We start from the raw sequence: 17,553 nt of genomic DNA, 5'->3' as shown, positions 1-17,553 counted from the left end.
TCTTTCATACTCAATTCTCGATAGTCATGAAATCGGGGCTCTTTGTCGGTCACCTCCGCAAAATTCTCTCATGCATGAGGTACTTACGATTATACGTGATCACCAATGCCCGAGTGAATTCAACTAACGAGGGAGCCGGGAAGTGAATTTTTTCGATCGATCCGTCCGCGGCAAGTCGGCTAAAAGACACGGGGGCTCATTCCAAATGAGGCAACAAAGCCGTAACTTAAATTTCATTAAAATTCGATACATCTCAATCACGCTCTTTCACTTGCCGGCATTCGACACGCGTACGCGCTCCATCCCTTGTCTCAATGTGTAAAGGCACAAGTTTGTATACGACCTCGTCGCCCTTTGGCATTTATGCCTTCATAAAAGCATCACCGCGAGAGAGAGTAGAAACTCGAGCGCGGAGACTCCTCTTGCTTTGAGCATTGAGTATACGTAGAGAGCAGGAATCCGGCATGCAGCAAAATAATACAGAACAAGCAGAGAAAAAGGGAGATAGAGTGAGGGCGTGGCGAAGAGAACGGGGGAAGGTCGAAGCGTCCCAGCGGAAGATAGGAACGAGTGAAAGAGAGAGAGAGAGAGAGAGAGAGAGAGAACGAGAAAGAGAGGAAGGAGAGTAAAAGCATGGTAAAGCGGTACGGTTGAGGTAGAGAATCGCGATGTGCTAGCTAAGGGGGTGGCGAACGAGCGTGTTTTTCCACCACCAGTTGCTCGCGGCATCCGCAAACTCTCCCCCTCCACCCGTTCTCCACCTCTTTATCCTCCGACCCGCGTGCCTTCGACGCCGCACCAGTGCATCGAGTCGACCTCATCCTCCTCCTCCTCGTCTCCACCTCCTCCCACCTCCGCTGGTTAGCTCTCTATAGCGGGATCTCTCGCGCGTTTCTGCCAAGAGTACGAACCCCAACAGTAAAAGTCCGAAACTCTTCTATCTCTCTTTCTTTCTCCCTTTCACTTGCTGCTGTCACTTCTGCCTCGGCCTTCCTGCTCGCACTCTGTAGCTCTTGAGCATATACCCAAGGTAAAGCCACTTCTCTTCCAATCTTTCGCCCTCTTCCTCTCGGTTCGTCGGTTTTTACTTCACCTTCCACCCATAGCACTCAGGCTGCAATGAACACTGGTAAACCTGCTGTGGAAGAGGGAGGAGGAGCGGGGGGGGGAGGATAAAACGACGAGTAACTATTGTACTAATACCATTACGCACTTTACTACTGCTGCGATCGCTGATACTGCGTGTTTGTGGCATACTGACAATGAGAGAAATCGAGGCAAAGAACGACGAAATGAGGAGCTTGGAGATGAACCTTGGGACGGACCGACTCTCGCATGTTGACCCTGCCAAATGTTCCCATCTCCCCTAAACTGACAGCTGATTTATCTTATTTACGCGTTTGACGGTGCAATGGACAGACCTCTTCAATCCTAGTGGAGGGAAGGGATAGAAATCGCGAAAACGAAGAGAGGGGAAAGGAGGGAAAATGTTGATTTGAGAGGAAGAGAGGAAAATTCAGTGTGCCGTTAGCTCGGTCGTCATTGCTATTGATCGAGCTCAGTCGTCATTGTCGTTGTTTGATCACGGAGATCTCCGTCACCATACTCATCGAAGAATTCCCGGTCGGGAGTTTGGAGTTTCTCTGTAGCCTCGATTGGATTGGAGGACCCGAAATGAGGTAAGTGATCGAGAAGAAAAATGCCGTTACGTTATTTGAATAAATTATTGATGATTAAAATGCTATTTTTCTTCGTTGTCATATTGGCGTTTATAAAATGTTTTTCCGGCGCAACAATCGATCTGCGAGTCGAATTGCAAAAGCCGTCGTTGCAAAATTTTATCACTGCGAAATAAATCTTAATTTGTCACAACGGAAATGCTTCACCAGCCACGTCCTTCGGTAATATTTTCCAAAACATTCAAAAATGAAGCATTCGTGGAGTCATTGCCGAGGCAAATGGTGTTTCCCGCATGATCAAGTCTCGATTATCTTAGCAAAAGAATGTGCTCGGAGGTCAAAGATAAATTTCACTCGCGGCAGATATCTGACAAAATAATCTATCGTCCCGTAGAATAGTGAGCTTGGAATCATCGGGGTTCGTTAATCCCCCTCCCCTCCTCGAAATCGGCTCGAGCTGATCATTAATCGGAGATTAGTCGTAGGTGGTTGGGTAGTGCCGGCTGTCTCGTGGGAAGAGGATAACGCGAGGGACGATTTAGTGGTGGAAAAGAAACGATTCCAGCTGTGTGTTGTACACGAGACAGGCTTGTATTATCGAGCACAGGAGAGGGAAGTGATCGGCATAATGTAGACTCAGCGAAGAGCGAGAGCTGGAGCGAGAAAGTGAAATAGGAGAATAGCAGTGATAGAACATGGAGAGAGAGTCGAAGTTTGTTAGCGTCGTGACACTCACCAGTGCGAGGAAGATACGACGATAAAGGATGGGCTGAGTGTCCAGGTTGGAGGGTCGTTTATTGATCTCTCAAGTCCGAACCTCGCCTCTCTTGTCGTGTACAAGGGGACCTAACTTCATCCCTCTCCCACCTTCTCATTTTCCTCATCATTCTCCTCCTTTAACCTCCCTCTTCTCATTCACTAACCCTTGCTCCTTCTCCTCATGACTGGCCACAATCACCCCACTGGTCGCACGCCCGAGACACCGGACACGACCAACGAAGAGGCTCTCACGAGGCTCCCTCTTCGCTTCCCAGTTTCCCTCGTGCTGCGGTATCCTCATCTTTCCTCTCAACTCTCCGCGTCCTTCTCGCCTTGTCTCCTCCTGATTATTTAGATTTCGCTCTCTCTCTCTCTTCCTCTCTGTCTTTCCTTTTCTCTCCTTGTCCTGCTCCTCTCCAGAGTCCTTGCTCGACTCATCTGTTTTCGATCATTCGAGTTCTTTTTATTATGAGTTATTCTTTATTATTCCTACTCTCTCATACATTTATCCAAAATTCCGAGCTCTGACTTCTTTCTCTGCTTTGGTTAATAAAATTTGTGCCTTTTTGTCGTATAATCAATCTCAGTCCACAAATCATAGTCGCTGCTTTTTTCGTCTACCTGAACAGCTTGAGTGTTTGGATACAATCAAGAATGACTCGATTAAATCTACACCTTCGTTTTGTCATTCGTGCCACACGAATTGAGTTGTAATTAATCGATGACGCGGAGGGCGAGTGTCTCGTAGCGACTGTAAGATACGAATCTCCTTCATGAGCCATCACAGACAACGATCAAGACTCGCTATATATTATGAGCTTGTCCATTCGAGAAAGGAGAGGCCGTGGCCTCTTTCTTTTCGCTTCTTCTTCTTCTTTTTCTTTCCTTCTTCACTTATTCGATTTCCAATGATGCGATCATTATCAGTGGTTAACGCGCTGTAATGATGCGTTTTAGACTGAACGCTACTTCCATCACAAATTTTTATCTTTAAGGGTGTTCTGTTTTTTCTTCTTTCCCATCAATCTTGTCTCTCAGATAATCAAAAGAATAATTGTCTGTTGAGACTCCAAGCATCTTTTGTCGTCTCATTGCTCTTTTATTCTTCCAGGGAGATTTAACAATAGTAAGAAAAAAACATTCTATTAGAAATTGTATAAGCAATAAGAGGACAAATTTTACTGAAATTTTTATTCACTGGTGCAGAATGCACGTTTGGTTGAAATTTCGGGCGCTGCAGAGCACAATAATTCGGATTATGTTGCTCCAACGGGCCATACGGAACAACAAAACGCCCATTTTCATCGCTCGACGTCCGGATAACCAACAACGAGCATCGTCTTATCGTTTGTATACAGGTTGTCGATAAAATCAGTGAAACGGTCGAACGGCTTCTCTCTGGCTTCACTCGATGGATTTCTCCAATCTTCGTCTCTCATTCTCCTACTGTCCGTCCATAACTCACCGTCTGGGATGCAATAAGATTCAGATATATCACATCTGCTCACATTTTTGGTCCATTTCTGGACAAATGGAGGATGCTGCGAACGTCAATACACGTTTCTCCGTCTGTCCAAGGACGAAAGATCGAATTTCTTTTTTTGGACTTTGCCCCCTTCTCAATATTTCCCTTCATTTTCATCGACCTTTCCACCTTATCAAAATAATCGTTCCGTATGTCGAATGAAAATCTAAAAATGTCTCATTCGTCATTCCTATTTTGCAGAAATATACTTCGACGAGAGCAACTGAAATTCTAGATAAAAAAAGTGCACCTGCAAATTGGACAAATTTATTCTACTCTTTCACTAAAATAAAACGAGTTTCGTGTCCCTGGAACAAATCGAACGGAGGAATTTTTTATTCTCCTCGAATCATTTTATTTCATTTCCCTAGGGCTTTCCTCGAGTCGAGGTTCCTCGTTGAAGGATGGGAAAAGGGTAAGAGCGAGTGAAACGGAGACAGAGGTGGCTCTCTCCTAATAATAGCTATCGGTTCATACATTTTCATGCCATTACAAAATCGGAACAAATAGAGTGTACACGCGGCAATTACAAATGCATTATGCAACATAAATATTTATGCTTTCTGTAAAAACTGTGAATTCTTTCGGAATGAATACATATACACGTTCACATCTATACATGTCAATGTGTATATACATATATTTATACATACAAGTATAAAGGTATATACGTGCACCCTGGAATCGTGATAGCTCGTGCGGATAAAATGCAAAACGATCTCGCGGGATCGCGAAGCGCGATATGACCGAAACGAAGAAGAAAAGCTCGAGGGGGATTTGTTACGTTGTGCGACGACTGACTCCATCGTGCAACCACATCGATATACACGTCTGAGTCCTGTACACAATAATACCGTAATCCACAAACATTATTCTAACGTATATGAATGAAAAAAGAAAAAAAAAATACAAGTTGTATAATTTTTATCCCCTCCACAAAAATGTATATACATATTTCAATATTTGAGTGATGAAATTCGTGAATGTTTAATAAGCTTTTTAGATTCATTCGGAAAATACAATACACGAGTTCGTATACATATTTGTTGTGTTTTTTTTCTTCTACTTTTTGTGCACGAAATGAAAATATGAATAATGAATTTCTCAATTAAGGTCGAGACCGGACTAATTCGGAGGATTTTTGGCTCGTTCGAAGGCCCGAGAGCATTGCTCGAATTGCAACTATTTTGAAAGAATTGATATAACTTTATTATCACATTAAATGTTCGTTACTTCTAATCTGTTCGTCGGGAGCCAATCAAATGTTTGTGTAGTAATCTAATAATTCGCTATCACCGAGTCATTCGAATCGGGAAAATTCATGGGCACGCTCGTACTTTGTTTCACGATAATTGAAAAGTCTCCAAAATAAGGAAATTCATCGGTAAACGATTCCTCGAATAATTAAATACGAAGACGCATCTCGGAGCATCTTTCGTCGAGTTTTGTCTCGTTCTAAACTTACCATCTCATACGTGTATGTATACGTATATATATACAAATGTATTATAAATATACGGTATTCAGAGGCAACGTAGATGCCCGATGTTGCTGGTCGTCGCGTCGAGCGACGCGCGAGAGAGGCCAATAAAACTGAACCTCCTAATTAAGAAGCGTGAAGGATGAATCTATTATCCGCATGATGCGGTACACGAGAGGAGAGGGAGACTTACCAACGCAAATATCGTCGCGTCAGTTAATGTCGACGTTGCTGGTACAAACATAGAGACGGACATGGCGAGCATACGTGTTCATTAGGCGTATTTGCTGTTTAGCATTTCAAATTTGGAAGCGAGCAACGATGAACGAGAGAGGTCTCTGCCGCCGGTAATACATTCGTATGGAAAATATATATGTATATTGATAGTACAAGTACCCAAAAGACACACAGAGAACACGTGGAACGAAGGAACAGAGGTGAGAGAACCTTTTGGCAATCAAATATTTTAATTTAATCGTCCTACTAATGATACGCCTTACATTCGATACTCGATTGCTATTCGTTTTTTTTTCTTCACTCTTATCGATTTATATATATAACTGTATTGAAGGTTCTTTCGAAACGACCCTGCAAAGCGTCCAGTCCAAATTTTTTAATTGTCATTCAACGTTTATTTTTAACGAAAAAATATGCATGAGAAAAAAATATATCTCAATCAAGATATGATCGGGTGGGGCGGGGGGGGGGGGGGGGGGTTCACTATTCACAGGAAATCGATAAAATGGATGAGCTGAATTTGATCAATGTAGTTAGCGAGCTTACATCGTGAAATAATGCGAAACGAAATGTATTAAAATGAAATGTTTTACGTCCCACAATGAAGTCGTTTTCGGAAGTCTGAATTTTAGAATTTGGCGGTACCTGCGCGACGAGAAAAGACACAGTAGGACGATAATAGTACAAATAAAACGTGTCGAAAGGCCAAATTAATGAGCTTCGGTTATTCGAACTTTGAGGTCCGCGAATATGTTTGACGATTCCGGACGTTTCACTGCGTTATCGAAACCTTAGACACTGTAACTATTAGTGGTCGTGGTTGTTCCAACATGAGTACAAGGAGCAGAGCGCCAAGCAACGACTGAACTCAACAAGGCTTCGTAATGCTTGGTTTTCGCTTCGGTGTGTTCGCTACTGTGAGTGCTACTTCCAGTACTTTCTATATTACATTTTCGCATCTCAATAAATTTCTAAACCTCGTTCGTAATCGTATAACATATTTGAAGAATCCTAGCAAATTTATATTCTCTATGAAGTTTTATATCACTAACGTTGGATGGAAAAAAAACTACTCGAATAACAGGAACCGTGTCTGTAATGCGATACGAAAAGGCGTCAATGCTATTAATCCAGATATTGAGCTCAAAAAAAAGAAACATTTTTGAATCACAGCCACATACAGGAAATTGTTAAACAAAAAAATACTTTATTCTCTGCAACAATTATAACATCGACAAATGAATTGCTAGCCATTAAAATAATGTAAGTGGATAGCAACTTTATGGAATGGTTAAAAGCACAATTACGCGACTTTTAAGGGTGTACCATTAGCCAACTAGTTTCACTTACATTTGTACACAAACATAGAGAACCTTATTTCGTTTACGATTCACCCTACACGTCCTCGCGTCCACAGGAATCGTTGTCGCCAGTCTTGTGTGTATTATGCATAGTTTTATACCGTGTGTGCGTGCGTGGTCGAGTGAACGCGTCTATGAGTTTGTGTGCGTACATGGGTGGGTTAGTGTCCAGGCCCACGAGCACACAGTGCCCTGTGACACTGTCCGGTATAAAGGAACTACGGGCGAGGTTACATCATCGGGAGCCCTACGTACGAGTTTATATGCTAATGCCCAGACATTAATTAAATGTTACGCGTGTGTCCAGTTGCGACTGTAATAAGAGGAGCGAATATAACGTACACCTAACATATATGGTTTATCGTCTCTCTTCCTTTCTCTCTCTCTCGTACTCTCGATCTCTGTACTCCTTTCTTTCTTTTGGTATGGAGAATAGGCTTTACCCACAAAATGGAGGGTGTCCTAGCTATTTCAAAGACAAGCCTAACAGCTCGTCGTTTGATCGTTATAAATCACGTTGTCAATGATTCTGGTGAAAAAACAACAATGGAGATATGTGAAGTTAAATAGATAAATTTGGAAAATAAATAAATCGAGGAATCGACGCAGTGTGATTTTTTTAGTGGTGAAAATATGTCGGAATGGATTGTCGAGCTACGAGATTCGAAGTCGAGTATTTTTAGGGTCAACGGTTTTAACGTACGATTTTATTTATTTCTTACTCTTGCTATTCAGGCAGGGAATCAGGTAGTGAAAAAGGGGGAAGAAGTAGAGCGAAGGTAAGAGGATAAAGAGGCGAAAAGGGCCAAGCATTATGTGAGGGTGCTTTCAATTTGTTCCGCTTATGCCTTCTCCCCGGCAGGGGCCCGCTTCTTTTTTTGCTCCTCAATTTAATTTGGAACACATCCAGTTGCACCTTCATTCCGGCCGGAATCAACGAAGGCGAGAGGAGAGAAAAGGGATAGGGTCGTCGCGGTAGAGAATGAGGCAGCGCGAGTGCCTTTTCCTGCGGACGTCGAAACTCCGAAGCCCCGAAAGATCACACGAAAAATGTACGTGCTTATATGATAGAATGTCGCGAGTCGAGATGGGACATCGCGCAAATGGACTCTCATGAACGCTCGTAGCATCAGGAATTTTGTTTTGCGGAAGGCCAGGCGAACAGAAGCTGCACCAAAAGCTCCAGAGAATGCTCTCTCCAGCTCACGGAATCCCCAGTCAGTCGTCAGTCGGAGAAAGACCAAAAGAGAAAGAGATAAAGAGAGAAAAAGAGATGGGATAGAGACGGGACGAATTAGGAATTTTACTGACTCGGATAGTCGCATTTAATTGTAAGCCCGAAACCCTACGAGTCATTACTGTCTCCATTTCGCGGTGCGTGTATTAAATTACAGTCTGCCAGTGTCTGAGAGCTACTATCCAACTTCGCCTACACGTTAATATATATCTATACACGTATGCGGACTGTATATGTATATGTAAAGACACGTGGATCGCGGCACCAAGTCGGAGGGTTGCCCAACGTACTCCACGCGAATATATATCTACTGTGCGAAGCGGATTATCCACCAACTGCAGGCCTCGTTCTTCCACTGATGTCCTCCGCCACTCTCTTTTCCTCTCCCTCTCAAATCCTCTTTTCAACGAACCTGAACAAAATCAGTGCAAGGTCGGTTGTATACGTGTACAATAACGAGCAGAATAAGTATTCCAAAGATAAATGAGGGAAAAATATATTTTTCATGTTTCACGTTCGCCGCAAATTTGTCTGATCGACATTTTGTTAAACAACTCTGTTACTGTACTTTTCTTGATGTTTATTGAAAAGAAATTCAAAAAAAGATTGTTTGGAGTGTAGCAAAAATTTGAACTTTTGTAGCAAAATTTTCATTGAGTTATTATTACTTAATGGAAAATTTTAAGGGGATTTTTCGTAACGATAATTGAATAATAAATTCTGTAATATACTATGTTTTCAAGGTATGTCTGTGAGAAGCAGTAACATTTTTCTTTCGTTCTTTCTTATTTCGGAGTAAATAATCCATTTGCGTCTGCCTTCTCGATGATGAAAAAACTCGTTGGGTTTAATACAAATAATAAGGATCGCAGTATACACTTGTGCGGGAGCAAACCCTCCGAGGCTCACTCTAATTACGTTCTTCAATCGGCAGTTATTGTTTCGTAGAGCCCTAATTTGGTTGCAGCTGCCACACTCTATAGAGCGAGGCCACTAATTAAAACACCTAATTGTGGTCATTAACGCGAAATGCGATGTCGGGGAAGCGTGCTGTAGCATATAATAGTCGTTATAGACGTAGGTCACAGATTACTTTAATTTGTATAAAGAAAATACGTAACAAAAGTATTTTTGTACTTTGATGAAATCAAATTCAAACAAAGTGTTATTTGATTGCATGTGCTTTCCCATTGTACCCTCCATTACAATGTGATTAAGTCACATTGTAATAAATGCTCAATTGCGATCATTGAATAAAATGAATGTTGCTCGACTCGTTAAACAAAATTGAACTACACATTGGAAACGTGATCTACCAAATCTTTCAGTAAATTTAACCTCAAGTAATTCGCTGTCTTTATAAATAATGCGAGTAGCAACGCGATACGTAACTTGAGCGATATTCTGAGCGTTTCATTCATTGAATTTTTCATACCTGAAACGTCGCGCGATGGTACAAATTATTAATGTTGATCGTTGAATTTCAGTATCATATTGAACTTTTGAGTGCTGATTCATTTCATTAGTGATGAGAATGAAGATATGGAAATCCTTTTGCAAAATCAGGACAATTTATATATTCATACTAATTTGATCGGAAACCAAGAGAGAATGAAAAAAAAGGAAACCAATTGAAACAAACACGAGCAAATTCGATAAGAGTCAAAATCCTGATCCGGTGTCTTCTCTCTCATTTATTTGCGCGATGTGTGCCTCGCATTCGAAGGGAGAATTCAGGATTAATGAAGTCACGCGTTCAAGAATGTATATCTGTATATTTATAGCTGTATAGACACGTCTATATATTTGCATACTCGCGCGGTCGAGGGGCAGGGAGAGTTTGGATCTGGGAATTGGCGTTCTCGTCTGCTCTACTTCTCTCGCTCCACCTCGTTTTCTCACTTTCTGCATCTCTGCCTCGTAACTCGCTGTAATGAAGTGATAAAATCCACCTTAGAGTAATATATCCCCACATGTGTATTCCGGGCGCGTATTTTTTTATGATCTACTTTCAAGGACCTCTTCAGAGCCCCATGGGGATGAGGCAAACCCTGTTAACCCAGAAAAAATCGTGCGCAGTCGTTGCCACAATTCGATATCCCAATAATGCTAATCAGAAGTTTGCGTCTTCCAAACATCGTTGGAGATTTTCCCCGAGGATGTTAATAGCAGTCAAAATCGAAATTCCAAGCCTTTAATTTCTATCGAAAACCGAAGGCTCGAGTAGGATCAGTGGCGCTGGCTTTTTCTTTCGATACTCGCAGCCACTGCTGCTGATTAACGAAACGGATAAAGATCCTCCATTGCTGAGAACCATGTGAAATAATTAACGAAAATATAAGAAGGGTAGAGAGAAAGAGAGAGATCGAGTCTGCAGTCAATGAGCTGTGCGGTATTAGATTTTCGGTGGTGTGAGTACGAGATACGAGTGCATAATCGGAATCTTTGGGCGATCCGCGCGTTTAATGGAAGCTACTGGAACGAGAGAGTCCGAGGGCGAGAGAAGCGTGTGAGACAGAGATACGGAGATAAAGATCGAGTATGTGCGGAAGCGAGTGAGAGCGAGAGTGGGAGAGAACATGTGCGTCTGATCATCATGCAGTAGTGATGCTGTGGATCGGCATCTAAATTCCTGTTCCTCCTTGCGCTCCGTCTCCCCTAGCACGCGGTATTCGGGCCTCTCTCCGGGGAGTCGCGATATGTGTATTCCACACACGCGACCCTTCGATCATCTCTTCCACATATAGCTCGCAAGTTACACGTATCCTCCTGTTCCTCGACCTCTCGCAATAACTCTCTCTCTCTCTCTCTCTCTCTCTCTCTCTCTCTCTCTCTCTCTCTCTCTCTCTCTCTCTCTCTCTCTCTCTCTCTCTCTCTCTCTTCTCATGTCTTCGATGCGAGGGAGGGTCTGCCTCGCTGGGCCGCACACTCTCGAATTTCCCTTGGAGTTCGAGACTCCATATCCCGGATCCATCGCCTTTCATTAGACTCTGGACAAATATCCACCGAATCATATATATCGCGAGAGGAGCTGGATGAAAACGTCTCAAAGTCAAACGGCCATGATCGAAGCGTCTGCCGGTATAAGGTGTCGCGTCCGATACGTCCTTATGGCTTTTACCTCATCATCTCTATACATCATTAGAGACACTCGTCTATATATGCACTTATGTATATAAGAGAAAGGAGCATGTATTTTAGTTCTATATGCATGACAAGTATGTGTATAGGAACCGTTTATAATCCGATCGCGTTGCTTACCGGCGTATTATATGGGCTATAGAAATTTTGCGGTTCCCGGGTGTGGTGTGCTTACATGTCCGGTGCGGGTTATACACGCTCGGTTACAGGAGCACCGCACCAAGTTCCGTACCCTTCTGCCTAATATTACCAGCGCCACCTACCAATGCGTATCAACATGTACATCTCCTCTCTGCATATATATTCGAGGCCTTCGAGATATATACAGATCTCATACGGTATATAGATATATATTGGCGTATGAGATATGTTTAATGGAGAGTCAGAGTCAAAATGGCGTAAGTTTCGATCGTTCACTGCGTTACGACGAGGCTAAACCCGCCAATCTGACTCATCGTATTCGACACGTGGTACATCAGGTTAAGTATATAGGAGAAACACGGAACACCGTGGCTTTACATACAACAGCAACTTCCCCCGTGACTTGCCATCGCCTGGACCGCAGAGATCCTGGCCGGAACACACCGAGGACGCCGGAGCACAGTTGGATATATGTATGTATACGTATATATGCATATTTATATGGGAATATGTATATATGGAGATGCTCGAAGAGCTGAAAAACATAAAGCCCTATACCCGAGTATTTGCTATTTCAATTAAGACGCATCGCGCCCTTTGCCTCGGTTATATATTTGTTGTTTAATACGCCGCATGTGTATACGCTCCGCTCCAAAGACCACGACGACGCCAAGTTGTTGCCGACACAATGACGCTATAATGACTAATGATCATATCATTTAATTAACATCGCACCTAACTGGCCCTAGAGCTCTCGTTGGCTGGCATTAGCTTCCCGCTCCTTCATTTTCATCCTATATACCCACTTCCACGTGTGTTTCTATCAACTTCTTGTCTCGTGTTTGTTCCCGCACGTCGCAGTGTGCACGTGTATCTACGTAAATATATGTACGGGTTATTTAAGCTTTCAGCCTCAGACGCTGTTATCCCTCGGCTAGCCTTCTCCCCACACACCACGCTTATTATCGCACGTATTATCCAACGCCGCATATATGCTACACTCTCACTAACGCCGATTGTCTCTCGCGGTCCGCGCACACTTCGTAACATCCAGCCAACTATCCTGGTCAATCGCCAACCGTCCATGGCTCTGCCTTTGTCTTAGTCTCTCTCGCGACACGCTTTTCTTACTCCGCCCCACTCCCTCCGCTCCGTATTTGTGATCCACGCGCATTACCGACCAGCGCACTTACAATAACGATTCCTCGACTATGATCCTTCACACTTGCGAGCATCAATCTCCCGCTAAATTCCATCATACGACTAACCACTTTGGTGGACTCGCGTACGTCCGTGTACAACCGCGTGACGACCCATCCAAGTGTCGGGACAACTGCGGGAGAGCAACGAATAATTATGATCACTGCGAACACGATATTTTGTTTCGTAACGATATGGAAGATGCGCTCCGGTTACGACATCTCTCAAAATTCTTCATGTTTACGGCTTTATTATTCTGAGACGGTGACAGATACGCGGTCGCGAGTTGGCGCTAATTATATGTTATGGGAAATGCTTAATTTATATTTCTCATCGCAACATTGATTCTTCGTTTATTTATTCTCTGTTACGACTTTAGAATGGTTTAGAATGGTTTTAAATCACCTACAAAAACTCGAGAAGTGATTGGGTCCAGTGACAAAATTAGTACTCATAGAACTGTTAAATCTTACATGCAATTAATAAGGCATTGAGTTATTTTTAATGCTTCCACGGCCCCGGAATTTTCATCAAACCGTAGATTGTTCAAAACTGGAAAGTGCTCGTATAATTTTGGATCGTATGGCTTTTATTAACTGCTGATGTTAGAGCTATTTTCGAAGTACATTGGCGTCACGAAAGTAGGAAATAATCGGTCAAATTGTCCTAATCGCGGTGACAAAGTTCGAGCAACACGTATTCCTGTATTTTCACTTGTAAGTTGAGTGACGTTTACCTACCGAAAAATTTTCGTTTTCTCACAAGGCAACCCGCTGCCGGAAATGTCCAATCGACGTATTTCCCGCAACCGTGGATAGAATTGTCATCTCGAGTCAGCAGCGCGTCTTGTGTACGGACTCCGACGCTCAACATTTATTTCAGTCTTGCCAACTGCTGGCGATAGTCTAATACAACAGACATTTTATAACTGTATCTACATATACATATATAAATATATGTATGTACATTTATTTTGGAAGACGAGAACGAGAGGACGAGAGAAGAGAGAGAGAAAGCTCTGCGAGCGGTTTGAACACGCTGAAGCAATTCGATTATAATTCGATTCCGTTGATCCAAATAATGAAACGTCCGGGTCGGCTCCCTGTGTATAGCTCGAACGTCGATTCGACACGATTGCCTTTAACCGCGACATAGTATAGATATATTTATGTGTATATCAAACTCTCGTAGCTAAGCGGAATAGCTCCTTTAATTTATTTATAATTAAAAACGTGCGGCAGGGACGAAATGGTAGGGAAAAGAGGGGGAGGGAGAAAGACGATTCGTGCTACGTTCAGGTGATGTGGCATTGAAGAAACAACAGAATTAATAAGGCCAATTCCGGCCAATTTTTTGTCGGCAGTAAAAAGTAATCGAAAGTCAAGATTCGTCATCGCGACACAGAAATTCTTGTTTTTTTTTATCCAAATGTCAAATATCCAGATAACAGAAAAATATAAACTAAAATTGGGGACTGAAGGAATGACTTTTCCCAGTGATATCGTCCCCTTCGTTTGATTTTTACTTTCGTTATAATTTCTTACTGAATATGCCTGATTTTTTGTATCGATCCATGCTCAACAGTTTCATCAACGATACGTTTAATTAATTATCCACCCAATTAGACATTTAATTATACGTATAGCTTGTCAATTTTAATTAACGTGATATCCACATCGATCTGAACATAATTAGTAACAAATATAACAGATCATTTGATGCATTAGCCAGTGACACACTCGCTGCACACTACTTCCGAGGAAACTGCACGGAGCAGCGTATTGCATTACAAAATTTCATAGAACTTAAATACCGAAATTTCACCCGGAAAATATGTACATTCGGTAAATATAGCGTGTCATGAGGGCGGCATGAATGCACGATATGGCGAGAGGTAACGGTCGAATTTTCGTCCGGTGGTGCGTACACACTGGCACGCTTGTTATATATCTAATATCCAATAACAGGTGCTACCCTATAGTCAGATATGTCATCGGCATCGATTTTACCTATTTACTTATGATAATCCAGCAATTATGGGATTTATCGAGTACCGTTCCGAAGCTTCTGATTTATTCCAACATTAATCACGTAAATGATGTGCCTCTGGAACTTCCTTCCCATCTCCCATACCAAACAAGCCTTTCAATTCCATACATGAAAGCCAGCGCGTCATTGCAACAGCAGGTAACAGCATCACCTCCGATCTCAAATATTCTCTCCGTGTCCAAATCCCTCTCGCCTCTCGGGGAAGCGTTCGAAAGCAAACAGGAAGCAAACGTTTCGATCAAGATCGATCGTCGAGCTCAACGGTCACCGACTCAATGTATCTTGTCAAGTTTGTTCTCTGTTTTCCATTCATTATTCATTACGAAGATACGACCATTGAGTGGAACTTTTCAATTACCCATTCGTCATTCTTAGCGAGTACTTCAATCACGGTATTCGCATTAACTGCTGGTATAGGAATTTTTCAAGTCTGTAGATTTCCGGGTAAAAAATGAAGCGATTTAAGACTCGGTCAATTCTGTCTCATGATATCAGCTTTGCCTTGACTTAATTCAGTGGCTAATTGGGTTATTACGTCTTATCGACAGTTTTTTGCATCGTTATTACAAATTGTTTTTTTATGACGATTCTCTGACATCATCTGATGTTTCAAGACTGCAATTTTCTAGGTAATAAATGAAACAATGTAAGACTCGTTTCATTCCATCCTCTCTGATGAGCTCTGTATCAATTTGATGCAATAATTAATCTCATTGACCGTTTTTTCACCTTTTAACGCCATTTTTCAAACGCTAGACTTTTGCGTTGCGCGAGATGAGTTTTCGTAATAGAAATAATTTTTTGTCTACCTCCATTGGAGAAGTAATGAACGGGTCCAGTAGTCGAATCAGCATTTGGCACTCACCTGTAACAAAAAATAAAAGTACAAATGAGAATACAGACCAAATTTCAGCTTCAAAATTGAGTGTCAAGGGGCACTTGCAACCAACCGATCAAGCAACGCGCAATCAGCGCCAGCGCGAGTGGCTTAAAAATAAATAAAATGAAACTTTTAGCTGGAACGTGACATTTGATACCCTTCGATTTAATTATTTTCTCAAATTTGATATTTATGTGTCCAAGTATCTTGGGCGAGTTATTAATTGAAATTGTGAATTTGGGCGACTATAAATACCCCGAATTCATATGAAAATTCTCGTAACGATATTAGTGCATGCAAGAGTAAGATGGAAAAGGCGGAAATTAGGATGGGTGGGATTGAACCGTCGGTATAATGTAACATCATCAATCAGCTGGGGAACATCAACTCAACACTCGGACCGCTCTCCCGTCCCCCCTCAAAACAGTCATATAGGAAATTTTCCCTGTGCTCTCTCATTCCTTCGTGATAAGCTACACGCGGGTAAGAGAAAGAGGGCGTTTTGAGAAGGGTGAGAGAGAGAGAGAGAGAGAGAGAGGAAGAGAGATCACCCCCTGACCTCTGTTGAATCCCAGCAACTATACGTCAATTTAATACCACCATGGCAATGCTACATCACGTCCAGCTGTAATTAATTACCGAATTGTTAACGATGGAAGCCTCCAGTTTCCAGTTCCAAACATAACGTGAATTTCCTAGTCCTATTAATAATTATCCGATTTTCGTTTCTATGATTTTGACGTTGGTGAAGCTGCGTAAATATTATACTCGTATAACATACAATTACGAAAGTCGTAGAATTAATGATCAGCATTCAGCGATTTATCATGATGGTTCAGATTTCATGATATTCGTATTGCGTTATCGCGGACTTAGTCATACCACATTGTTCGATCGATCGTAAATACCGCACGTAATTCGATGATCGTTTCATTCGAGTAGTAAATAAAAAGGGACTGACGATGAATCTGGATTTAAAAGTTAGTAGAAACCTGCTGCGCAAAGTTGTAGGATACGATAAAGCATGAAACTAACAGTTTTCCTGGACAAACCAGCCTGTTTTTTTTTTCTTATACGACGGTTTGATGGATGAAGAAGATAATAAAAATTTCAATTCGACGTTAAAATTCAAAAAGATATATGAATTGACTTCGCACCGTGAATGCTCACATTCTGTCGCGTGACGAGACCGTTCGCTCGCGGACCCTTCGCCGAGAGCTCAGCGTCCGAAGTCACCCTCGAGCTCTTCCTGGTAGCCTCGGTTCGCGATAATCTACCCCTACGATCTCTATAATTCGCATTTCTGGAGCCACTATGATGATGATTTATTTTGGAGGCTAAAAATGGTCCAGCGACGTTGCAGTTGGGGCACAATATTTCGTTGGTGAGCATAGTAACAACGCACACCCCTTCGACGAACCATACTTTGTTTCCTTGACGCAACATCCGCTCAGGTTTAATCACATTTTTTTCGATCCACGAACTCTTTCAAATGATATAAATTCCGTGGCTGTTACGTCCACGTACAGAGTTTAGGCCGAGCGATGTGCGCCTACACACATGCACACGCACATAAAATAGCGTAAACCTTTTCATTTGTATTTATTCAGTGATGCAATACGGACCGGGGCACAAAATATGTGCACGTACGTATATTTTGTGTCGGTATAAATGTATATACCGATAATACATCGTCTGATGCGTATTGAATGAAGACTGGCGAGGAGTAGAGGGAAAGAGAGGGCGTCACGATCAGGGGGAAAAAATGGCATCGGGGATGCCCGCGTAAATCGGTTCTTTCAGCTTGAAATTACAGTTGCTGTTTGAATAGTGAAAAGAGTTCGAAGTGATGGAAATAAATGTA

At 42.3% G+C, this 17,553-nt stretch overlaps 1 protein-coding gene across 5 annotated transcripts in view; it reads right to left on the bottom strand.

Annotated features, from left to right (window-relative positions):
- Positions 1 to 17,553, bottom strand: part of pdm3 (pou domain motif 3) — a 146,205-nt gene that overhangs the window by 65,647 nt on the left and 63,005 nt on the right. Inside the window, exon 2 of one of the 5 annotated variants that reach the window (XM_043413812.1) lies at positions 15,619 to 15,674. The exons of the other annotated variants lie outside the window; for them this stretch is intronic. Coding sequence (XP_043269747.1) covers positions 15,619 to 15,663 — 45 coding nt within the window. The 5' untranslated portion in view covers positions 15,664 to 15,674. The remainder of the gene's footprint in view (positions 1 to 15,618; positions 15,675 to 17,553) is intronic. 5 annotated transcript variants of the gene reach the window in all.

The sequence above is a fragment of the Venturia canescens genome, chromosome 3, assembly GCF_019457755.1.
Source record: "Venturia canescens isolate UGA chromosome 3, ASM1945775v1, whole genome shotgun sequence".
NCBI classification, from domain to species: Eukaryota; Metazoa; Arthropoda; class Insecta; order Hymenoptera; family Ichneumonidae; genus Venturia; species Venturia canescens.
Note: the sequence above shows the minus strand (reverse complement) of the source record. Positions and strands in the feature narration are given on the sequence as shown.